General features: G+C 51.6%; 1 protein-coding gene across 2 annotated transcripts in view; it reads right to left on the bottom strand.

The window, feature by feature from the left end:
- The window catches only part of C2CD3 (C2 domain containing 3 centriole elongation regulator), a 63,195-nt gene that overhangs the window by 25,635 nt on the left and 12,839 nt on the right, over positions 1-24,721 (bottom strand). The window contains exons 10-23 of one of the 2 annotated variants that reach the window (XM_077341192.1): positions 24,174-24,404; positions 18,005-18,117; positions 17,682-17,800; positions 14,515-14,637; positions 13,306-13,794; positions 11,721-11,872; positions 10,722-10,965; positions 9,973-10,156; positions 8,149-8,332; positions 7,278-7,444; positions 6,441-6,564; positions 4,231-4,499; positions 3,055-3,144; positions 839-1,456 (exon numbers count right to left, since the gene is read on the bottom strand). In XM_077341192.1, coding sequence (XP_077197307.1) covers positions 839-1,456; positions 3,055-3,144; positions 4,231-4,499; positions 6,441-6,564; positions 7,278-7,444; positions 8,149-8,332; positions 9,973-10,156; positions 10,722-10,965; positions 11,721-11,872; positions 13,306-13,794; positions 14,515-14,637; positions 17,682-17,800; positions 18,005-18,117; positions 24,174-24,404 — 3,107 coding nt within the window. The remainder of the gene's footprint in view (positions 1-838; positions 1,457-3,054; positions 3,145-4,230; positions 4,500-6,440; positions 6,565-7,277; positions 7,445-8,148; positions 8,333-9,972; positions 10,157-10,721; positions 10,966-11,720; positions 11,873-13,305; positions 13,795-14,514; positions 14,638-17,681; positions 17,801-18,004; positions 18,118-24,173; positions 24,405-24,721) is intronic. The other variant, XM_077341193.1, reaches the window with a different exon arrangement.

Here is a 24,721-nt window from a genome sequence, read left to right as displayed (position 1 = left end):
CTTTTGAGTGCCTGCACAGAGTGCTTGCACTCGAACGCTCCGGCCTTGAATAAATCTTGGTTGGTCTTAAAGGTGCTATTGGACTCTATTTTTGCTCTGCGGAATCAGACCCTTGTTCCATCAAGGTCACTATTATCTACTCAGACTGGCGGCAGCTCTCCTGGGTCCCAGGCGGGGTCTTTCCCATCACCTACGGCCTGATCCTTTTGTTAAAGTGAAGATGTGAGGGATTGATCCTGGGACCTTCTGCAGGCAAATTAGAAGCTCTTCCACAGAGCCAGCCCTCCCACCTCCCTAGCTGGGCATGAAAACATATTGCTGTATTTTGTTCAGAACAAATCTGATCCTTGAGTTGACCAATTTGGATATTTCCAGTGGCAGAAATCTTATCCAGTGGACACACAGCAGGGAAATATACAGTCATTTCTGTCTACCTACCGACCCAGTTTCCAGGATTTCATCCCACCTACCTCCTTTTGCTTTCCACTGGAAAAAGTTTTCCTAACCTACTGAAGCTGGAGCCTTCTGCTTGCAAACTGCGGGGGCCACTGGGTGATCTGCTCTATTCCTAAGACCTTTCCTTCCTCTTGAGCTGCAAATTTAGTTTTTGGCATGGAGTTTGTTACACCCAGATCTGCTGGATTTCATTGCTTGTGGGATGCTGGACTGGATGGGCCCTCCCTAGTCTGACCCAGCAGGGCTCATTTTAGATTCTTATGCCTGATGGGTGCACAGAATACTGTTTGGTTCTATGCCAGATGCTGGGGTCAAAATATGAGGCAAGCTGGGAAGAAACCGCAGGACCAGACCCCATGGCCCCTGCTGCTAAGGAACGTACCACTGACTGTTCTTGTGCTTCCTGAATCCCTGCTGAGCGCTGTGAGGTCCACGTAGGCCGACCCAATCAGGCGATCTGTGTCCAGCGGTCTGTCCGCGTGCCTCTCGTTCCCGTAAGCGCGCCACACCTGGAACTCCAACCTCTCCTCTCTGAAGTACCACGAGAGCGCTGGACTCCTCAACAGGTCGACTTGGCTGCTCTTAAAGGTCAAAACTGCGTGTTCCTTGTCTTCAGCCAACCTTGGCCGCCGGAGAGACGTCCACGTGGCCTCCTGGTCGTACAGCTTATAGCGAAGGTAGCAATAGGTGCTTCGGCTGACCTGCGTCTGCCCTGCGAGGAACAGGCAGTGTGCCGGCAGCCACAGTCTGGGGATGGAGACGGTCACCCTGGCAGGGTCTGGGGGAAGAGGAGAGTCACTGCCGTCCTGCAGGCTGTCCTCAAGGGTTTCCTCCTGGTTCCAGCCTAAGAGGGCAGCAGCATCCAGAACGCGTTCTCGGTCCCCGGGGCGAGCAAAGCTCACAGAAAGCTCCAGGCCTCCGACGATGGTTTGAGTGACGCCGGCACAATGAGAAGGGACCAGTTCCTCCGGGAGGGTTACCGGGTACCAGCCTCTGATGCCTTGAACAGGGCACAAAAAGAGAGGATTGGTAGAGAAGAGGATTTTGTGTTTATATCCTGCTTTTCAATGCCCGAAGGAGTCCCAAAGCGGCTTACAATCGCCTTCCCCTCCCCACATAGATCCCCTGTTAGATAGATGGGGCTGAGAGAACTCTGAGAGAACTGCTCTGTGAGGACAGCTCTCACAGGAATGTGACTGGCCTAAGGTCACCCAGCTGGCTGCATGTGGAGGAGGAGCGGGGAATCAAACCCAGCTCGCCAGGTAAGGAAGTGCTGCTCTTAGTCATGACACCACGCTGGATCTCAGAGAAGCCTCCTCTCCTCATTAACTGGGCGTTCCCTTAATCAGGGTCCCGAACCTTCCTGAGCTTACAAGCACCTTTGGAATTCCATACAATTAAGAGGGGGCAGGGTTCTAGATATAAACAACAAGAAGCTCCTGTGTAAAGTTCAACAATAAACTGGAAATTCATACATTCAACCTTTGGAATTCTGACAAACCACTGCTGCCACAGCAACGTCTTGAAAAATCTGCACAGCCAATCAAATCTCTAATAGCCAATCAGAAACCTTGCTGGACAAAAGGCCTGCACAGCCCCACCCACTTCCTGAAAACATTTGGTGGGTGCTGGGAAAGGGGTTGGCGGGTACGGTGGCACCCACAGGTGCCATGTTGGGGAATCCCTGCCATCAATCTAACGCAAAGCAATTTTATGCTCAGTTTAATCTAGCTGACAAAGCGATATTATTTTGTTGTCGTTGTTAGGTACGAAGTCGGGTCCGACCCATCGCGGCCCCATGGACAATGATCCTCCAGGCCTTCCTGTCCTCTACCATTCCCCGGAGTCCATTTAAGTTTGCACCAACTGCTTCAGTGACTCCATCCAGCCACCTCAATATTATTTATTACATTTTGACAGAGACGCATGGAGAAAACTTTTCTACAGAATTGCTGAGGGTCGGACACGACTGAACGGATAACATCATCATCATCATTATATTTTTATCGCACTGTTCCAAGACAAGCTGGCTCACGGCAGCTTACAATATTAAAAATAAGGTAAAGGTCTCCCCTGTGCAAGCACCAGGTCATGTCTGACCCTTGGGGTGACGCCCTCCAGCGTTTTCATGGCAGACTCAATATGGGGTGGTTTGCCAGTGCCTTCCCCAGTCATGACCGTTTACCCCCCAGCAAGCTGGGTCCCCATTTTACCGACCTCGGAAGGATGGAAGGCTGAGTCAACTTTGAGCCGGCTGCTGGGATTGAACTCCCAGCCTCATGGGCAGAGCTTCAGACAGCATGTCAGCTGCCTTACCCTGCGCCACAAGAGGCTCATATATTAAAAATATAACCCCATAAATACAAGATAAAAACAAGATAAAACAGAAAAACAAACATTAACCCAGAAAGACGGCAGTCAGATAATCCTGAACTCCTATTCCTCCATTTCTTCTATTCACGGCTGTGTCCATCTGATGTAAGTCTGGGGGCGATGGTAGGCCCCCTCCCGGGGGTCCAGATTGTACAAACATGGGGGAGGACCCGATCTTGTTGGGATCAGGGAAGGACCCGATCTTATATATGATGAGATCTCTACCTGATCGTCTCATTAACAGCTCTCTGGTTGGCACTTTGACAGTTCCCAGGAGGTAATCTCTTGAAGCCAGGGATTGTGATGTCCCAGGAGCTATAAAGACCAAGAAGAAAATCTTTGCATAAATAATGGGAATACAAAGAATCCAGATTCATCACCTGGGAATGTATCAGAAAGGCAGAAGGACCCGCAGTCATGGGTTTAAACTAGGTGTAGAACAGTACCGGCTGTTTTAACTTTACAGATAATTATCATAGAATCATAGAGTTGGAAGGAGCCATACAGGCCATCTAGTCCAACCCCCTGCTCAACGCAGGATCAGCCCAGAGCATCCTAAAGCATCCAAGAAAAGTGTGTATCCAACCTTTGCTTGAAGACTGCCAGTGAGGGGGAGCTCACCACTTCCTTAGGCAGCCTATTCCACTGCTGAACTAGAATCATAGAATCATAGAGTTGGAAGGGGCTATAGAGGCCATCTAGTCCAACCCCCTGCTCAACGCAGGATCAGCCCTAAACATCCTAAAGCATCCAAGAAAAGTGTGTATCCAGCCTTTGCTTGAAGACTGCCAGTGAGGGGGAGCTCACCACCTCCTTAGGCAGCCTATTCCACTGCTGAACTACTCTGACTGTGAAATTTTTTTTCCTGATATCTAGCCTATATCGTTGTACTTGTAGTTTAAACCCATTGGCAAGTACAGGATGCATTGACAGAGACAAGGATGGGTAGTCCCCATAGTGGTATATATAGGGGGGCAGTTTAGGTGGGAAGAGGGGTTCACATAGGGAAAGGTTATTGATCTAAAAAGGCGCAAATAGCTGGAGACATCTGGTCTGTCCTGCATATTTTTCTGGCAGTAAATTTCCAGCATCCAACAAACAGACCAAGGACACTGGGAGATAAGAGAGAGTTCTCACAGCAGGGGAGAAATGGCCTCTCCGAGCCATAAAGCCTGGCCATGGAGGTAGGGGAAGGTTCAAAGAAATGTCATGAATTCCATCAGGGGAGGGGGGGATTAGTACTCTATAAACTTCTAGCTCAACTCTCCAGTCCCAAACAGGAGGATGGATATGACAGCAGCTTCATGTGTTCAGGTGGCAACCGAGAGGCCCGGGAAATGCTCTTCCATAGTCTCCCTAAAGTTCTCTGATAGCTTGGCCAATTGCCTTCACGTTGCATACCTGAGTTCAGGTTCTGGTGGAAGACAAAGAAGACGGCCTCTGAATACTGCAAGAGCTCCCCCAGGCAACACGCTTCACCACTGCTTCTCTGGACCACGAGACTGCATGGGAACTCGGTGTGGTGCTCGAACTCGGGGCAGAACGTACGTGCCACGGATCGCGTGCTGCGCCTCTCCCCTTCAGGGAGGAAAGGGAGATTCACAATCACGTAGGCGTTTACTCCGACGTCTGAGCTGTACCGCAGCGAAGGGTTCTTCTCGGCCAAGGCCCTTAGCAAAGAGAATGCAGAAGGAGTGATTATGCTGTAATGTAAGAATGCAAGACCTGCCCTGCTGGGTCAGACTGAAAATTCCTGTTTCCTGTAATGGCCAATGAGATGCTTCTGGCAACCGGCCAAACGGAGCAGGAAGGTCACAGATTTCCATCTGGCCTTGCCCCCAGCAACTGCTAGTTATATGTACCGTAGATTTTGCCTCGTCCCCCTCTAAAGCCATCGAAGAGTAAAGGGGCATCACCACATCTGGAGACAGTGAATTCCATCATACAGTTGGGCACTGAGTGAAGAAATTCTCTCTTACATCCATTCTGGACCTACATTCCATAAAGGAAAGTGGGAGTTCAGAAGCGAAGACCAACAAATTTTAATTCTGGGGCTAAGCTCTCATGTGCATGCACACTTCTTCAGATATCTGAAGAATAGTGGATGAAGTAGGCATGCACATGAAAGCTTATATCCAGTCTTCAGGGTGCCTCTGGACTCAGACTTTATTCTGTTGCTTCAGATCAGCAGTTCTCAATTTGGGAGTCCCAACCGTGGCATGAACGCATCCCTCAGCTGTGCTGAGTTCAGTCTCCTGTTCGAAGATCACAGAGTTAGGTTCTACATACTTCATGACATAACATTACATTCCTATCATCCCAAATGAAATAAAATGAAGTGGGAATTGTAAGGAAAGCAGATGCAAGAGCCGAATGAGGTTACCCTATGTACTGAAATAAGAAACCAATATCCCTGTTGAGTCCTGGAGATTCCATTGCTTTGAGTGCTGTAATAATGTGCATCTCAGCAATTTCCCTTTCCAGTCTGTCCTTGAAGTTCTTTCCTAATACAACAGCTACTTCATGGAAGGCACCACATTATGCCACATGGAATACAACTCTATTGACATTACGAAGACACTTGCACACATACAGACTGATAGTTCCTTTCTTACAAAATGCAAAACGCAAAAATCTGGACGTTATACCTGCTATCTGAAAAAGTGTGCATGCACATGAGAGCTTCTACCCAGAATTAAACTTGATTGGTCTTAAAGGTACCCCTGGAGTCAAACTTTGTTCTGCTGCTTCAGAGCAATCTGGCTGCCCCCACACCCCAATCTATCTACATAACCTCAGGTGACCTGGTGAGGCCCTGTTTAATGCTGACACCATCTCGGTTTGCCCTGCATGCTAAGCGACGATGTTGCTGTGATTTTTTATTAGTGTTGCAAGAAGAAAGTGGACGATCCCAATAACACAACAAGAGAAAGAAAAAGAATTTGTCCACAGGCTTAATCAAATAATATTCAAAATGTAAGGCTCTCTTTATTATGATTTCCACCTGGAACCAGCCAAAATGGTCTTTATCTGTCTTCAATTCAATATCCTTCATCAGTGGCAGTAATGAATCCTAAATCACAAAATATGCTTGTTAGCATAACACAACGTAAGAAATAATAATTGGAAATGTATAAGAATGTCCATACCTTGGAGGTATGGACATTCTTGTACATTTCCAATTATTGAATTGAAGACGGAAAAATCATCTAGAGATCTAGGTAGAAATCATAATAAAGAGATAACAGAGACACTTTTATTTCTAATATTATTTGATTAAGCCATTGGACAGATTCTTTTTCTTTCTCTTGTTGTGATTTTTAATTAGAGCACCAGAATATGCTCCGCCAAAAATCATTGCAGGCTCCATCACAAGAACGGCGGGATGAGAAACCCTCTCTCCGAATATCTTGGACCTCCCTCTCCACCCCTCTAGTAGTGGGGGTCAGAGTGGGGGTTTTCCACCACGTTGGGGGTATTTTGAAGTCTTTTAATAGGAGTTTTAATGGGGATTTTAATGGGGATGACCCACCACAAGCCGGTTAGGGAGTGGAGGGAAATAGATTGATGATGATGAGGAGGAGGAGGAGGATCATCTCACTCCTTCTTACCTGGCAGCTGCTTGCAAACCAGCTGCTCGGTGTATCTGAATGGAAATGACAACCACCTGAGTCGCGAGGACGCCTTCGGCCGCCTTGAGGGAGCAGCGATACTTGATGCTCACGTCCAGCAAGCCTTGAGAAAGGGTAAAGAAAAAGAATGTGTTTTTCAGCCGCTATTAGGACATCTGAATTTACCACAAACGCTGATCAAGGCTACATAACAAGTTGTTTTGGGGTTTTGACACCAAACAAAAACAAAAACAAAAATATGAGACGAGAACTTGTGAGCACACAAATGAAATGGAGGAGCCATTTGGGTTTAGAAGCCTATGGGAGTTTTCAACAGATCCCGCATTCAGCTAGGTTGTGCCCCTGTGGACAATGCTGTATAGCAGGGGTAGTCAAACTGCGGCCCTCCAGATGTCCATGGACTACAGTTCCCAGAAGCCCCTGCCAGCATTCTGGGAATTGTAGTCCATGGACATCTGGAGGGCCGCAGTTTGACTACCCCTGCTGTATAGAATCAATTACACACGTTTTCCTCCATTGTCCATTTTATTCCTCGATCCGAACCAAATTTCTTAACTCACTGCTGTGTAAAAGAGAACTGCATTCGGATGAACGAAAGACTCGGTTTCTTTTGACATCCCAGAACCCTGATATAATTGAACCAGTTGCAAAGTTTTTACATCTTGCCATGAGAGATCGTGAATGGATGATGTCTAAAGCATGATCTTTGCCTTTGTTCTCACTAGCAGTGGATCCTTTTGCACTTTGCCTTCTTATATTGTACTTTTATTGTTGTTGTTGTCGTTGTTGGGTTTAGAAGGCCAAGCCTCCTGTTACCTGAGGACTGGGGTTCCCCTGAGATCTCAGTTCTGGGGATTAAGGGCAAGCTGAAGGTCTGGATCCCCAGTGCGTCTCGTCGCTGCATGGTCACCATGGCGCACAGGCGTGACAGAGACAAGGTCCCTCTGGCGATCATCTGGTCTCGGACATTAGGGTAGTAGTACCTGTGAGAGAGGAAACGGAAGAGGCATGAAGATGTTGTCGTTTAACTGGAATGTTGAGGGTTGGGTGGCCCAAACTGTAGCTGGTGCTGCCCACGGGGAGGGTTAGGGGCAGCAGGGTGTCCTTTACGCTGCTATCTTCGCAATGCCAGGCTCAGGGGTGGCAACAGGGACAGATGGCTTTCAAAGGGGATTACACAGCATCGTGGAGGAGAGGTCCATTGGTGGCAACAAGCCATGGTGACTAAGGGGAACCTCCACGTTCAGAGGAAATAAGTCTCTGAACATCAGGGGAAGGCCTCGGCCCCTCTGCCCTGTGGCTGGCCCTGCAGAGGAGCTGGCTGGCCCCTGGGTGAGACGGGAGGCTGGACTGGAGGGACCCTCCCTGGCCTGACCCAGCAGGGCTCTTCTGAGGCTCTTATCAGGGGAAGGCCTCGGCCCCTCTGCCCTGTGGCTGGCCCTGCAGAGGAACTGGCTGGCCCCTGGGTGAGACGGGGGGCTGGACTGGAGGGACCCTCCCTGGCCTGACCCAGCAGGGCTCTTCTGAGGGTCTTCTCAGGGGAAGGCCTCGGCCTCTCTGCCCTGTGGCTGGCCCTGCAGAGGAACTGGCTGGCCCCTGGGTGAGACGGGAGGCCGGACTGGAGGGACCCTCCCTGGCCTGACCCAGCAGGGCTCTTCTTATGTGCCTGCACCAGAATGACCTGTACCTGCACCAGATCTCAAACTGGATCCCTCCTCCTCCGGCCAAGCCCTGTGTGGAGAAAGCGCTGAGCAGCAGCCTCTGGACTGGCACATCTGCAGGGACCAGCAACGAGTGATGCCGCTCGTCATTGAAGACGGGGTCCGGGATGCAGAGAGCGGTTGCCGAGCGGAACGGCTTCAGCCTGAGACCTGCGGAAATGAAGCCGAACAATCAGAATGCAGGAAGGGGGCTGATGAGCAACGAGGGTTGACGAGACAAGCGTCTGGTTACAGAGTAGCAGTGAGGGTCCATCTAGTACAGCATCCTGACTCACAGAGGGGATAACCAGTTCCTCTAGAGGGGCAACAGTAAGGCAGAGATGCCAAGGCCTTCATAAGAACCTCAGAAGAGCCCTGCTGAGTCAGACCAGGGAGGGTCCCCTCCAGTCCAGCATCACTGGCGGGTCTTCATGTCTGAGGCTGATCCTGCACTGAGCAGGGGGTGGGACTAGATGTCCTGCATGGCCCCTTCCCACTCTAGGGTTCTATGAGTCTAGTTCAGCAGTGGGATGGGCTGCCTAAGGGGGTGGGGAGCTCCCCCCCACTGGCCGTCTTCAAGCAGCGGCTGGACAGATCCTTCTCCTGGATGCTTGAGGCTGATCCTGCACTGAGCAGGGGGTGGGACTAGATGGCCTGCATGGCCCCTTCCCACTCTAGGCTTCTAGGAGTCTAGTTCAGCTGTGGAAGGGGCTGCCTCAGGAGGTGGGGAGCTCCCCCTCACTGGGTCTTCAAGCAGCGGTGTACAGATCCTTCTCCTGGATGTCTGAGGCTGATCCTGCACTGAGCAGGGGGTGGACTAGATGGCCTGCATGGTCGCTCCCATCTTGATAGTTCTATGATTCTATATTCTCAACATCTGATCATTGAATTTTATTGAACTATTTTAGCTGGGCTAAATTTTTTTGAAAACAACTAGATTCATGTCCAGGAGCGCTTTAGAGACCAACAAGATTTTTTTTGTGGTAGAAGCTTCTGATGATCTATGCTCGGTAGGATAGCTGACAAGGAAAGCTTTGATTCTTGAAAGCTGATACCCCCAAAATCTGGAGAGGGAGGTCTCTAAGGTTCTACAGAATCTAGTGGTTCTACTGAAGACCAGCACAAGGTCATATCCGTTCTCCTGTCTTTGACAGGAGAGTTGAGTTAGAGGTTTAACTGAGAATCGCTCCCCCCTCCCTGCAGCGAAGTTCCTGACATTCCTTCTGAACCTTCCCCTTTCCAATCCAATAACAAGGTTTTATGATCCAGAGAGGCCCCCTCTCCCCCCTGTGAGAACTCTCCCTTATCTACCCGTGTCCTTGGTCTGTCTAGTAGGTGCTGGAAATTTACCGCCAAGAACAACAGGCAGAGCAGACTGGATGTCTCCTAGGATTTGTGGCCTTTTAAAATCAAACATCGTTCCTATGTAAACCCATTTTCCCCGCCTAAACTGCCCTCCTATATGTACCCCTAAGGGGGCTACCTATGCTTGTCTCTGTCAATGCTTTCCCTGAACTTGCCATGCTTTGTCCTGCTTCACCTTGTGGAACTCTTCAATAAAGACTGACAGCACAACATGTGTCTGGATCAGCTCTGCACAGGGGCGTCTCTTATGGTTGAGCAGACCAGCCCAGGGTTCGTGACACACAACTGCCCTCTGAAGCTATATTTTAAAAATAAATATTAAAACACAAGCCAGTCCCATTTAGAAACTCATAATATTTGCTCCTGAGAAGCTGAGAAACTGGAAATAAATATTTGGGAACAGAGGGTGTCAAGTGACAGACGGGTCTCCTGCAAACAGAACCTACCACTCTCGTAGACTTCTGTCCCACGCAGCACGCCGGTCTCCGACTCCTGAACGGGGAAATGATACTGGACGTAACAGTCGGCCTCTCCCCACACTGTGGACTGGAGGGGAGTGAGTCCTTTTGCGCTCTCGATGTGGACCTCAAAGACATGCTCCATGAGCCCCTCTCCTCCTCTTGCGGACAGCTGCCCGAGACAAAATGGAATCCCAGTGAAATAGGCCCTGGGGGATCCAGGTAACACAAAGGCGAAGGAAGGCCTGATCTTATTATCCCGGCCTCAACCAAAAACCTGGCGGAAGAACACAGGCCCTGCGGAACCTACAGATCTACGACAGGGCCCTCAGCTCTTCCGGGAGCTCATTCCACCAGGTGAAATTTGGCATGTGAAATTATTACTACGGTACATGTAAGCTCATTTTGACGTTCTATGAAGTCTGATATTCTGACTTTATGTCTTTATTCTGTGCCACTGTGTATATTGCATAATAAATTTATGTTTTGATGATCTTTGATTAGAGGAAGCTTGACCCTTGCAACATTAGAACGGATGGAACATGTTGTCGCCTTGGCCCTGGGCAGGAGTTTACGATAAGGAAGTTACTTCTTCACTGAAGCATCTACAACCCGTGGGATTCATTTGTCCAGACTGGTCTGGGAAGATGACAAGTGGGACTGCCCTTAATGAAAAGCCTGGATCCACAAAGGAAAGGGAGGGAGTGAGAACCCCACGGACAGTTATCTGAAAATACCTTTGGGAGAGGTGTTTCAGGGGGATCCAGAGCATGCGCAGAGCGCTGCATACTGGGTGGCATAGCGCCTTCTTCGTTTTTGAGCCTTTGCAGCGCCACAATCTGGTCAGCCGAGCCCATGGCCAGAAGGACCTTCAAGGTCCCATTCTTGTTGCCACTGAAGACGTCGATCACGGGCAGAGCCCCGTCCACGGCGACCACGGGATACTGAGCCTGAAGCAGCAGGGTGGAGATCTTGGGGTCTCTGGCAGGGACAGGGACAGAGAACTGTGTCAGGGAGTCATGCTCATCTGACACTTGTGTCTTGCAGAGAGAAAATTCTATACATTGAGACAGAAAACGGTGGGGAACTCCTGCAAGAGGAACCCTCTGGGTTGTGGGAAAAGGATGCTTGAAAGACCAAGATTTTAAGACTGACCCTGTCTAGGCAAGGGTCATTTAGCATTTAATATAATGCTGCAGAGGCCGGGGGCCCTCAACATTTATTTATTATTTATTATTTGATCTGTATGGTAGAGGACCATCCGGGAAATGGTAGAGAACAGGAAGGCCTGGAGGATCATTGTCCATGGGGTCGCGATGGGTCGGACACGACTTCGCAACTAACAACAGCAAATTTAATTTGTATACCGTCACTCTCCAAGACTTGTGGCTGTTAACAGTAAAATGATAAAGCAACAATAGCCATAAAGTCCCCCATACAAGAGAGATGGTTCATCAGCAGAGTTATCTCACCCCTGCCCTCCGGTGGGTAGCAGGGTTCCCTTTCCTGGAGTCCACCAAACGCTTTTAGAAAGGTCTATTTTTTTGTCTGCACACCTCCCTTCTTCAGATACGAGTCAATGGAATAACTCTGCAGAGGGTTGTGGTGTCGAGCACCCTCCCTTGCTGGGAAAACGGCTCAGCGTCAACAGAACGATCAACACCCCCCCCCCGTCCACTCAGTTCACTGCAGCCCCCCCTTAGGGAGCCAATGGGATTTAAGAGGGGGTTTCTTACTTGAATGACACGTAGAACTGATGCAGAGGAAGCTTCACCAGCCCCAGCAGCTGGTCTCCCCCCGGGCTGGGCCTCTTGTTCCAGGCCTCTATGACCATGACGTTGTTCTTCAGTCTCTCCAGGTGCTTCGAGGTGAGGGAGACTGGCGTCACCTAGGGAGGCAGTCAGATCATCAGGACGCAAGGAAGCTGATGTACAGAGGATGGGATTCAGAGAATTGGGAGCAGGATGAATTCACAAAATGATGCCCCCCCAAAACACACACACACAAAACTCAGTGCTTGATTCAGGGATTCAGGACAGAGCTCATGTTAAAAATAATTGTGAGAGAATTCGACATGAACCCATACGGTCACATCACCCGATAAATGTTTACTCAAATTTTAAAAATCGATGAAAAAATTAATTAATTTCCACCCATTCAGGAAACCCTTCCACAGCCCTTAAGAAACCCAAGGGTTTCACAAAACCCTGGGTTAAGCCATGAAGGGCCTCCACATGGTGGGAGACATGGGGAAGAACCCGAGCATGAGAACCGAGGCGACAATGGATTTTAAAGTGCTCCAACTTCGAGAGTGACTAGTCTCTCTTGCTTTATATAAAGCAAGTTTTCCAGAACCGAAGCCAAGTAAGTTACAGTATTTGCTGGCATATAAGACTACTTTCCCCCCCTGAAAAACATACTCCAAGTGGGGGGGTCGTCCTATACGCCGGGTACACTTCAGTTGGGATAGACATAGCTGCCCATAGTGGCCCATAGTACTGTAATGTACTGTAACAAACTCTATATTTTGAGTGGAAATGTTGGGGGGTCGTCTTATACGCCCAGTCGTCTTATACGCCGGCAAATACGGTAGTTACCCAAGGAGGATACTTGGCAAGCCAAGAGGTAAATCAAGGTTCCAACTGCGGTCCTTCAGATTAAAGCCTTTTGACCCTTGCATCACACTGGATTTCAGCACACAAAATTTCCAACATGTTAACTGTGTGAATTAGGGGCAAATCAACCCCAGCCTTGGGGCATACCCTTGCCTTTTCATCTGCTACTTGGGCAATTCTAGAGTGAATTCACGGCTCTCCATGTGGCTTCAGCAGAGAAACAATTTTATAACATGACAAACGGAACAACTTAAACAAAAATTGACTCCAGCAGCACCTTTAAGACCAACAAAGGTTTATTCAAAGCTCCCGCCTTGAATCAATCTTTGCTGGTCTTAAAGGTGCTCTTGGACTCTATTGTTTTTGTGCTACTTCAGATCAACACGGTGACCCACTTAGAACAACAATGCAAGGGCCCCCAACATGATGCCCCTGGGCACCAAAATATCAGCTATCACCTTTCCTGGGGCCCATCAAGTGTATTATTTTTACAAAGTGGGCGGGGCTATGGGCCACTGGAAATTTGATTGGCTGGGCAGCCACCACAGCACAAGGATCTTCGTGGTACGGCTGAAGCAAGCGGCAGCAGCCACTCTATGGCTGGCTCTGCTTCCTAGAGCACCCATTCTTTGCCTGAAAAACGTTTGGGGACCCCAACAGCGCACGCTCCGGTTTCAGCTCCGTGGGGTCACTAGCGCTCGCTTGCCTGAGAGAAACAGAAGGCCGGCTGCCTCGTGCCCCACACGACGGCCGATCTCGTGGCTTCTTCCGTGCTGAAGAGTTTGCAGTTCAAATACACGTTGCAAGAGCGGTGGAGGCCGGCATCTCCGGGAACAAAGTCCGCCCCCTCCGGCACCATCAGCAGGACGTGTAGCAGCAAACCCTCCTCTTCCGACGGACCCGTCTGGGGCAGCAGGCAGCGGGAGACGGCCGTTGCCGCCGGCTGCTGACCTGCACCTGCGTGGAGTTTTTCTGAAGCGGCCGGCCGAGCTTCGTGGATCTTCATGCGGAGCTGGCAACTGCTGTGCTGGGAGAGCGGGGGGCTTTTGACAGGCGTGACGTCCCCGGGGGCATCTTGCAGCTTGACCCCACCGGGGCTTGTCACGAAGTAAACCGGGGCTTGTGCTGCGACGTTGGCTGGCTTGGTGCTGGCACTGGAGAAGTCTTTGTTGTCGGCAGCGAGCTCCAATGATACCTGTGCCGGGGAAGAACACATACACACAAACACAAAACTGCCATAGGCTGCATCAGACCAGTGGTCCCTCAGTCTTTGACTGGCAGCGGCTCTGCATGATCACCTCCATAGGATTCTAGAGTTGGAGGGGACCTCCTGGGTCATCTAGTCCAACCCCCTGCACTGTGCAGGACACTCACAACCCTCTCGCTCATCCACTGTCCCCTGCCACCCCCCTGAACCTCCTGCCTTTCCCTTTAACTGGAGATGTTGGGATTGAACCTGGGAATTTCTGCACCCCCACCAGAAGCTCAACCACTGAGCCACGACCCTTCTCCATGACTCTCCAAGGTCTCACGCAGTGGTCTTTCCCATCATCTCCTGCCTGGCCCTTTTAGCTGCAGATGCTGGGAATCGAACCGGGGACATTTTGCACGCCAAGAGGAAGCTCTGTCACTGAGCCACAGCCCCTTTTCCCTGCCTCTCCAGGGTCTCAGGCAGAGGTCTTTCCCATCACCCCCTGCCTGGCCCTTTTAGCTGGAGATTCCAGGGATTGAACCAGGGACCTTCTCTTCCACTGTAGCACGAGAGAAGGAACAGTGTGTCCTTTGTTTGGGCCAGCAGCATACTTTGAACCAGTTCTAGTCAGATGTTCTTGCCACCTTACTCTTTCAAAATTTCAAAAAGTAAATGAGAGAATTGCTAAGCATTCCAGAGAGAAGAAAGGAGCCATTTATATACCTTTAAAGGGCCCAGCTGAGCTGAACCACCTTCTTCCTGCACGGGCAACTCCCGGCTGACGGTTAGCGGTTCAGACTGAATCACGTCTCGCAGAGGGAAAGCTGCCGAGCCAATCAGCAGGGGCTGAAAAACAAGGGAATTGTGGGGAAGAAGGAAGCCGGACTCTGAGTGGCCGAGCAGGGATGGAATGTTCACAAACATTCCAGCCGCTCAGGAAATAGTGACCGAGCTGCTTACGGCGCAGCTTCAGTCAGGGAAAGGAAACGGTTAGGGCTAAAATTGTAAGCAGGCCCAGCTTCGTGGGGCGGGCTAAAGTCAGCGAACGGGTCTGAGCAGGCAAGGGGGCCAAGGCGACTGAACATGGGGAGATGATGACCTGAGGAAGAAGACGGGAGTGGAGATGACGGAAAGGATGGAGGAGGTAAAGAGCTAGAAAAGGCGTGGTCGGTAAGGGACGTTTTGGGGGCTTGGGGAAGTGGATCAGGTATAGGGCTCTTAGCTGCCATCTCCTCTACCTCACAGATGTATGGAGAGAAATCAAATCTAGCTCTAAGTTTTAATTGCTGTTATTCCTCTGAAGCTTTGCAGACAAAAGGCATTAAGAACATCAGAACTATGCTGCTGGGTCAGACCAGTGCTCCATCCAGTCCAGCATCCTGTCTCACACAGGGGCTGGCCAGTTCCGCTGGAGGGCCAACCACAGGGCAGAGAGGCCGAGGCCTTCCCCGGAGAAGACCCTCAGAAGAGCCCTGCTGGGTCAGGCCAGGGAGGGTCCCTCCAGTCCAGCCTCCCGTCTCACCCAGGGGCCAGCCAGTTCCTCTGCAGGGCCAGCCACAGGGCAGAGAGGCCGAGGCCTTCCCCGGAGAAGACCCTCAGAAGAGCCCTGCTGGGTCAGGCCAGGGAGGGTCCCTCCAGTCCAGCCTCCCGTCTCACCCAGGGGCCAGCCAGTTCCTCTGCAGGGCCAGCCACAGGGCAGAGAGGCCGAGGCCTTCCCCGGAGAAGACCCTCAGAAGAGCCCTGCTGGGTCAGGCCAGGGAGGGTCCCTCCAGTCCAGCCTCCCGTCTCACCCAGGGGCCAGCCAGTTCCTCTGCAGGGCCAGCCACAGGGCAGAGAGGCCGAGGCCTTCCCCTGAGAAGACCCTCAGAAGAGCCCTGCTGGGTCAGGCCAGGGAGGGTCCCTCCAGTCCAGCCTCCCGTCTCACCCAGGGGCCAGCCAGTTCCTCTGCAGGGCCAGCCACAGGGCAGAGAGGCCGAGGCCTTCCCCGGAGAAGACCCTCAGAAGAGCCCTGCTGGGTCAGGCCAGGGAGGGTCCCTCCAGTCCAGCCTCCCGTCTCACCCAGGGGCCAGCCAGTTCCTCTGCAGGGCCAGCCACAGGGCAGAGAGGCCGAGGCCTTCCCCGGAGAAGACCCTCAGAAGAGCCCTGCTGGGTCAGGCCAGGGAGGGTCCCTCCAGTCCAGCCTCCCCTCTCACCCAGGGGCCAGCCAGTTCCTCTGCAGGGCCAACCACAGGGCAGAGAGGCCGAGGCCTTCCCCGGAGAAGACCCTCAGAAGAGCCCTGCTGGGTCAGGCCAGGGAGGGTCCCTCCAGTCCAGCCTCCCGTCTCACCCAGGGGCCAGCCAGTTCCTCTGCAGGGCCAGCCACAGGGCAGAGAGGCCGAGGCCTTCCCCGGAGAAGACCCTCAGAAGAGCCCTGCTGGGTCAGGCCAGGGAGGGTCGCTCCAGTCCAGCCTCCCATCTCACCCAGGGGCCAGCCAGTTCCTCTGCAGGGCCAGCAACAGCGCAGAGAGGCCAAGGCCTTCCCCTGAGAAGACCCTCAGAAGAGCCCTGCTGGGTCAGGCCAGGGAGGGTCCCTCCAGTCCAGCCTCCCGTCTCACCCAGGGGCCAGCCAGTTCCTCTGCAGGGCCAGCCACAGGGCAGAGAGGCCGAGGCCTTCCCCGGAGAAGACCCTCAGAAGAGCCCTGCTGGGTCAGGCCAGGGAGGGTCCCTCCAGTCCAGCCTCCCGTCTCACCCAGGGGCCAGCCAGTTCCTCTGCAGGGCCAGCCACAGGGCAGAGAGGCCGAGGCCTTCCCCTGAGAAGACCCTCAGAAGAGCCCTGCTGGGTCAGGCCAGGGAGGGTCCCTCCAGTCCAGCCTCCCGTCTCACCCAGGGGCCAGCCAGTTCCTCTGCAGGGCCAGCCACAGGGCAGAGAGGCCGAGGCCTTCCCCGGAGAAGACCCTCAGAAGAGCCCTGCTGGGTCAGGCCAGGGAGGGTCCCTCCAGTCCAGCCTCCCGTCTCACCCAGGGGCCAGCCAGTTCCTCTGCAGGGCCAGCCATAGGGCAGAGAGGCCATGGCCTGCCCCTGAGAAGACCCTCAGGAGAGCCCTGCTGGGTCAGACCGGGGAGGGTCCCTCCACTCCAGCCTCCTGTCTCACCCAGGGGCCAGCCAGTTCCTCTGCAGGGCCAGCCACAGGGCAGAGAGGCCGAGGCCTTCCCCTGAGCAGACCCTCAGAAGAGCCCTGCTGGGTCAGGCCAGGGAGGGTCCCTCCAGTCCAGCCTCCCATCTCACCCAGGGGCCAGCCAGTTCCTCTGCAGGGCCAGCCACAGGGCAGAGGGGCCGAGGCCTTCCCCTGAGAAGACCCTCGGAAGAGCCCTGCTGGGTCAGGCCAGGGAGGGTCCCTCCAGTCCAGCCTCCCGTCTCACCCAGGGGCCAGCCAGTTCCTCTGCAGGGCCAGCCACAGGGCAGAGAGGCCGAGGCCTTCCCCTGAGAAGACCCTCAGCCCTGCTGGGTCAGACCAGGGAGGGTCCCTCCAGTCCAGCCTCCCGTCTCACCCCGGGGCCAGCCAGTTCCTCTGCAGGGCCAACCGCAGGGAAGAGAGGCCGAGGCCTTCCTAAGGACACCAGAAGAGCCCTGCTGGGTCAGACCAGGGGTCCATCCCAGTCCAGCATCCTATCTCACAAAAAGGCCAACTAGTTGCTCTGAAGAGCCAAGAACCCAGCCAGAACAAGGCCTTTTCCTGATGCTGCCTCCTGGCACTGACATTCACAGGCAGACTGTCTCTGGGTGTGGAGGCTTCCTTTAGTCATTACCATCACTCCACGAGGTAGAGTCCTCTCTTATTTGCTCTGATACTTAGTTGAGGGCCAGCAGGCCCAATGGTGTGGCCGTCAATCAGTCTAACTAAAAGTAAGTACCTTCCTTTGAGCTCCTTTTTTCAAGTAGACATTGAATGCAAGATCCGAATTCCACCAGTGAGTGATCATCGTTCCGCTGAAGTGAACAGGAAACACATAACGCTGCTGATATTTCAGCACTGCAAATGATAAGGAACAAGAGGCAGATTTATTTGCGGATTCATCCGTCGCCTTGATGAGATTCAAGAGGGCTTACAAAAATAAATTAATTAAAATTAAAATTAAACCATTTCAGAGGCAAACATCTGACAGGTACAATGGTCTAACAAATCTAAGATCAATTCTGATTGGTTAGTATTCCTCCTGCCCCCCGGGTATCTCACCTCCATTAGAGATTTTACTGGAAGCTACCCGAATGATTTCCGTTGTTACAGCAACCTGTCCTATTCCGTTCTTTGTAGCTTTCACTGGGAAGTGGTACTCGACAAAGAACGTCCTGGGAGCAGAACAGAGAAAAAGGACATAGTAATTAGAATAATAGAATCACATGTTTGGAAGGGACCTCCTGGGTCATCTAGTCCAGCCCCCTGTACTGTGCAGGACACTCCCAACCCTCTCGCTCACCCACTGTCACCTGCCTCAAGGGGGTGCCCTTGAGCCTTAACAGAATCAGCCTCTTGGTCAGATGGCTCTCCAGCCTCTGCTTAAAAATCTCCAAAGATGGAGAACCCACCACCTCCCGAGGAAGCCTATTCCACTGAGAAACCGCTCTGACTGTCAGGAACTTCTTCCGGAGGTTTAGCCAGAATTTCTTTTGCATTAATTTCATCCCATTGGTTCTGGTCTCTCCCTCTGGGGCAAGAGAGAACAACTCTGCTCCATCCTCTACATGGCAGCCTTTTAAACACTCGGATATAGTTATGAGATCCCCTACTTCAGTGACTGTCCTCTACGTCTTGGGTTGGACCATGTAGATTTGTTCTCTTGACTTTCCCACAGGCTAAGATACCTTCTGCTTACAATCTTGCATCTGTGTGAAGAACAGCTTTTAGGGGAGCTCATCTATGGGATCCTAAGCAGTCTGGGACGCTCATACTTTCGGGATCACCTCTCCTGGCATGATCCTCCCCTTCTTATTTATTTTATTTATAATTGGACTTATATGACCGCCGCTCTCAGCGAACTGGTCTTCATCTCGCCATTTCTTGAAGTTCCCTGGACCATGAGCCACCCACTTTGTGTCAAAGAGGGCAAAGCCCTGTAGAGGCCCTGTCCTGTGGAGCCAGCTCCCTGGAGAAGTGCATGCCTTGCAGGACCTTCCTAGGTTCCATAGCTCATGCACAGCTGCTCTTCTATGGGCAGCTTTGGGTGATTGCAATTCACCAGGCAGCTGATATGCTTCGGTTGTGTCTTCGCCATCCAGGCAGCCTCCCCTGAGAGCCAGTTTGGTGTAGTGGTTAGGAGTGCGGACTTCTAATCTGGCATGCCGGGTTCGATTCTGCACTCCCCCACATGCAGCCAGCTGGGTGTCCTTGGGCTCGCCACGGCACTGAGAGCTGTTCTGACTGAGCAGTGATATCAGGACTCTCTCAGCCTCACCCACCCCACAGGGTGTCTGTTGTGGGGAGAGGAATGGGAAGGTGACTGTAAGCCGCTTTGAGCCTCCTTCGGGTAGGGAAAAGCGGCATATAAGAACCAACCAACTCTTCTTCTTCTTCTTCTTCTGCTTAATAGAGGATAGATTTTAACAGGGATAGATTTGTAATTGTTTTACATTTTAGAGATTGTTTATTGCATCCTTGTAATTTTTTTTTTCAATTGGATGTATGTCATATGCTGTTAGTTTCCCAGAATCCCATTTGGGGGAGAGGGAGCGGGATATACATTGGATGGAAGATAGATAGCTGGATGGCTGGACAGACACCTGGGTTGGCCAGACTGTGGCTCTCCAGATGAAGAAAAAAAAGAGCTGGTTTTTATATGCTCCTTTTCTCTACCAGGAAACTCAAAGTGGCTTCCACTTGCTTTCCCTTTCCTCTCCCCATGACAGACGCCCTGTGAGGGAGGTGGAGCTGAGAGAGCCCTGAGATTACTGAAGAAGAAGAGTTGGTTCTTATATGCTGCTTTGCTCTACGCGAAGGAGTCTCCAAGTGGCTTCCAATTGCCTCCCCTTTCCTCTCCCCACGACAGACACCCTAAGAGGGAGGTGGAGCTGAGAGAGCCCTGATATTACTGCTCGGTCAGAACTGCTCTATCAGTGCTGTGACAAGCCCAAGGTCACCCAGCTGGCTGCATGTAGAAGAGGAGCAGGGAATCAAACCCAGTTTGCCAGATTAGAAGCCAGCTCTCCTTACCACTACACGAAGCTGGCTCTGGCAAGTTCTCATGGAAATTGTAGTCCATGGACTACAGTCTCAGTCTGACCATCCCTGAAATAGACAGATATAGTTGATAGAATCTATCTACATCTCTCTATGAACAGTTTTAGTAATGGTCAAAACTACAGAGCCTTAAGAAGGCTTTCACTGTTATATGACTGCTATCAAGGAGATGGTGGGAATTCAAGGACTGCTTTCTCCAGCAACATCTCGCTGAAGTTTATAAAAGCTGGGAGCTGCTTTTCAGCTGGCATTCCCCAAACGCTGCACAAATCTAATTAAAGCATCCATCGTATTAAAAAAAACCCAGTAGCCAATGAAAAAGCTGTCAAACAGCAGTAAAGGGATGCCTTCCACGCCTGGGTGGAGACGGATGGGGCCAGCAACCAGTCTTATAATTATTTCTTCTCAAAACTGGGAAAGCGTCGGCCATTCATTACTAACACGGACAGTTTCATTTCTCCAGTGTTTTTGTGAACTGAAGCTGAACCCAAAGAACTGATTGGCATTTTGAGCTAAGGATTCACACGGCAGAATTTGGATCTTACGACACAGATTACTGATTTGCTACCAATTTACTTTTTCCTTATATCTGTACTCTTGTGATCCTTGTTCCCTTGGCTGGCAAAGAGCGCCTGCACTAAAAAGCTCACGCCCTGAATAAATCATTGTAGGTCTTAAAGGTGCTGCTGGGCTCAGGAACTGCTGGACTCAGCAGTAAGGGAAAGGGTGAGTTCCACAAATGCACGGCATGACAAGATTACTTTTACTGATCCAGCCAACATTATTAATGAGGAACAGCCAACACAAGGGTGTTCTGAGGCTTTGGGGCTACCCCAAGAAGACCCCATTCTTCACAGAAGTCGGACTACTATTATTTATTATTATTACTTATTGAACTTATATCCTGCCGCTTTCCAAAGACTTGCGGCAGCTTACAAACATAAAACCCCCATAAAACCCCTATATACCACCCCATTTTAACCCTGAGGCTATAAGACCCCCTACAAGCCACAAGATTGATGACCAAACTTCCCCAGTCTCCCGAGCAGACCTCTCTGGATGTGGGGGTGTAGATGGAAATTGCAAACCAAGCCGGGGGGGGGGGGGGGGGGGGCAGGTTGTTCTTAGCTCTAGCCTGAACCAAAGACCTGGCAGAAAAGCTCTGTGTTGCAGACCTTAAGAAAAGGCCTTCTCAGTTGTGGCACCCCAGAGAGATTTGTCTGTCCCACTCAGTTATCTTCCTCCAGCAAGCAAAGACCTTTTGGTTTTCATTGTGGTTCTTTGACTGATCCCTTCCTTTCTCTTTGGGTATTCTGTTATTTTGTGTGTGTGTGTACCTATGTGTGTTTTTAAGTTGGTTTAATGTTAAATGTTTGCTGCTTCCAGATCCCAAATTGGGTGGGAAAGTGGCATAAATATATTGTAAAATAACAACAACAGGATTAATGTTTGCTCTGCAAGATGGAATAAGAAATACGGTCTTAAAAGCAGGAGACAGTCCCCAAGTGAGGAGGAAAAGATGGGACATAGAATCAGAGTTGGAAGGGGCCTCCTGGGCCATCTAGTCCACCCCCCTGCACTATGCAGGATACTCACAACCTTATCGCTCACCCACTGTCACCTGCCACCCCCTTGAGCCTTCACAGAATCAGCCTCTCCGTCAAATGGCAATCCAGGCAAGGAAAGCACCCTTCAGTATCTGGGGTAGCAACAAGAAACTATAAAGCTAACACTGATGGGATGGGGCAATCTTCTCCTGATAAGGCCCTCAGAAGAGCCCTGCTGGGTCAGACAAGGGAAGGCCCATCCAGGCCAGCCTCCCGTCTCACCCAAGGGCCAGCCAGTTCCTCTGCAGGGCCAGCCACAGGGCAGAGAGGCCGAGGCCTTCCCCTGAGAAGACCCCCAGAAGAGCTCTGCTGGGTCAGGTCAGGGAGGGTCCCTCCAGTCCAGCCTCCCGTCTCACCCAGGGGCCAGCCAGTTCCTCTGCAGGGCCAGTCACAGGGCAGAGAGGCCGAGGCCTTCCCCTAAGAAGAGCCTCAGAAGAGCCCTGCTGGGTCAGGCCAGGGAGGGTCCATCCTGTCTCACCCAGGGGCCAGCCAGTTCCTCTGCAGGGCCAGCCACAGGGCAGAGAGGCCGAGGCCTTCCCCTGAGAAGACCCTCAGAAGAGCCCTGCTGGGTCAGGCCAGGGAGGGTCCATCCTGTCTCACCCAGGGGCCAGCCAGTTCCTCTGCAGGGCCAGCCACAGGGCAGAGGCCGAGGCCTTCTCCTGATAAGGACCTCAGGAGAGCCCTGCTGGGTCAGGCCAGGGAGGGTCCCTCCAGTCCACCCTCCCGTCTCACCCAGGGGCCAGCCATTTCCTCTGCAGGGCCAGCCACAGGGCAGGGAGGCCGAGGCCTTCCCCTGAGAAGACCCTCAGGAGAGCCCTGCTGGGTCAGGCCAGGGAGGGTCTCTCCAGTCCAGCCTCCCGTCTCACCCAGGGGCCAGCCAGTTCCTCTGCAGGGCCAGCCACGGGGCAGAGAGGCCGAGGCCTTCCCCTGATAAGACCCTCAGAAGAGCCCTGCTGGGTCAGGCCAGGGAGGGTCTCTCCAGTCCAGCCTCCCGTCTCACCCAGGGGCCAGCCAGTTCCTCTGCAGGGCCAGCAACAGGGCAGGGAAGGGTCCCTCCAGTCCAGCCTCCCGTCTCACCCAGGGGCCAGCAGGTTCCTCTGCAGGGCCAGCCACAGGGCAGAGAGGTCAAGGCTTTTACTATTAGAGGCTGAAAAAGTTCCTTTGAGATAGAATGCTCCCGATGAACCAATACATGCTACTGTAATTTCCAGACTGGACTACTGTAACACATCTACATAGGGCTGCTCAGAAGTTTCCATTCAAGGTAAGATGTGGTAGCATAGCTGTTAACTGGGACGAAGCACTTTAAAACCTTTGCTGAACAACAAATATACTGTACAAATCCAGTTTGGGGATAACAGACCCCAGAATTAGATAAAATAAAAAACCCAGAGTTTCATTAGGCATCACACCAGCTACAAAGGGAAAGAAAAAAAAATCTATAGTTCATTAAGCATTTCCCTTAGGCAGTACAGGAATAGACTGGCAGCAGCAAAAACACCAGAGAAATATCATTTGGCCGGTTTCCACCTACATGCTCATTACGTTTCCCATTCAAGGCAACTCAGGGAAGAAATAGCCTCCATCTCTAGAAGACGGTTAAACTGTTTCCCCCACTGACTTTAAAATGTTGAGGTTTCTACTGTCAGACTTGTGTCCATTTATTCTTTGTTGTACGGACTGGTCGTATTCTGTGTTGCGTGGACTGGTCTGTTTGTCCAGTGTAGATGGGTGGAAGGGCATTGCTGTCATGTGATTTATGCCATCTGGCATTAGAAACCACAACATTAAAAAAAACAGTTGGGGAAACAAATTAACCTTTTAGGACCTTCAGTTGCTGATCTAAGATTAGCAGTTCTTTTCCATAGGAATTTTAAAGGGAAATTAGAAACAATTGAATTGCAACCGATAATGAAGAATCCTCCTGGACTAAATCAAGATCTTGGTTTCCTGTCTCAGTACCAGGACTGATTTCACCACATCTCTATTCCCCTACGTATCACACCGAATCCAATCACAAATGCTATTGTCCTTTGCCTGCTATTGTCATTCAGCATTTCAAGTCACTTCGGTCTCCAAGATTATAAGAGAGCCAGTTTGGTGTAGTGGTTAGGAGTGCGGACTTCTAATCTGGCAAGCCAGGTTTGATTCTGCGCTCCCCCACATGCATCCAGCTGGGTGACCTTGGGCTTGCCACGGCACTGATAAAACTGTTCTGACCGAGCAGGAATGTCAGGGCTCTCTCAGCCTCACCCACCTCACAGGGTGTCTGTTGTGGGGAGAGGAAAGGGAAGGCGACTGTAAGCCGCTCTGAGCCTCCTTCGGGTAGAGAAAAGCGGCATATAAGAACCAACTCTTCTTTTTCTTCATAAGGACAGACATACTTACATTCTAGCTGTATCTAAAGAAGTGGGCAGTAACCTGCCACAAATTTTGTTTAGTCTTGAAGGTGTCTCTGGACTCTTGCTCTTTTCTGATGCTACAGACGGACTAGCACAGCTACCCATCTTAATTAATTACAGATTAAGCAGGCGAACATCCCATACAGATATGGGGTTTCTTACCTTCTTTGAGCTGATGTTGGCTTGGGGGGTTTTCCCATGGAGCTTTTTGTGCTCGGGGTGTTCTGAGAGCTGCCTTCCAGCGGGACTCTCAAGGTCTCGATTACCACTCGGGCTAAATGGATCCGACCCAGCATCGCCAACCTGTCGAGACTCAAATGGATGGCAGGCAACTCTTCTCCTGCAGGCTCCACCGGCGGTTCAGGAAGGGGCAAAGGGCGTGCGGGAGAACTGCTGGGAAGAGGAAGGCAGACAATGAGGGCTACTGGTGAACTCACAGGGTTTTCAAAGCAAGAGATGAGCAGAGGAGCTTTGCGACTGCCTCCCTCTGCATAACATCCCTGGGGGGGGGGGGGAGTCTCCTATCCAAGGATTAACCAAGGCCAACACTGCTTAGCGTTCATGTAGCAGGGCTAGGGTTGAGGCCAGAGACATTAGTGGGGTTCTGGCCTGCCCGCTCAAAGCATCCGTCTCCTCAAAACCTACGAGCTTTGGAGGCTAAGCCACCATTAAAGATCAATTCCGCAAGTGATTTTCTGCTTGTTAGCCTT

The sequence above is a fragment of the Paroedura picta genome, chromosome 6 (assembly GCF_049243985.1).
Source record: "Paroedura picta isolate Pp20150507F chromosome 6, Ppicta_v3.0, whole genome shotgun sequence".
Lineage (NCBI taxonomy): Eukaryota > Metazoa > Chordata > Lepidosauria > Squamata > Gekkonidae > Paroedura > Paroedura picta.
The sequence above is the reverse complement of the archived record's forward strand: the minus strand, read 5'-3'. Positions and strand labels throughout refer to the sequence as shown.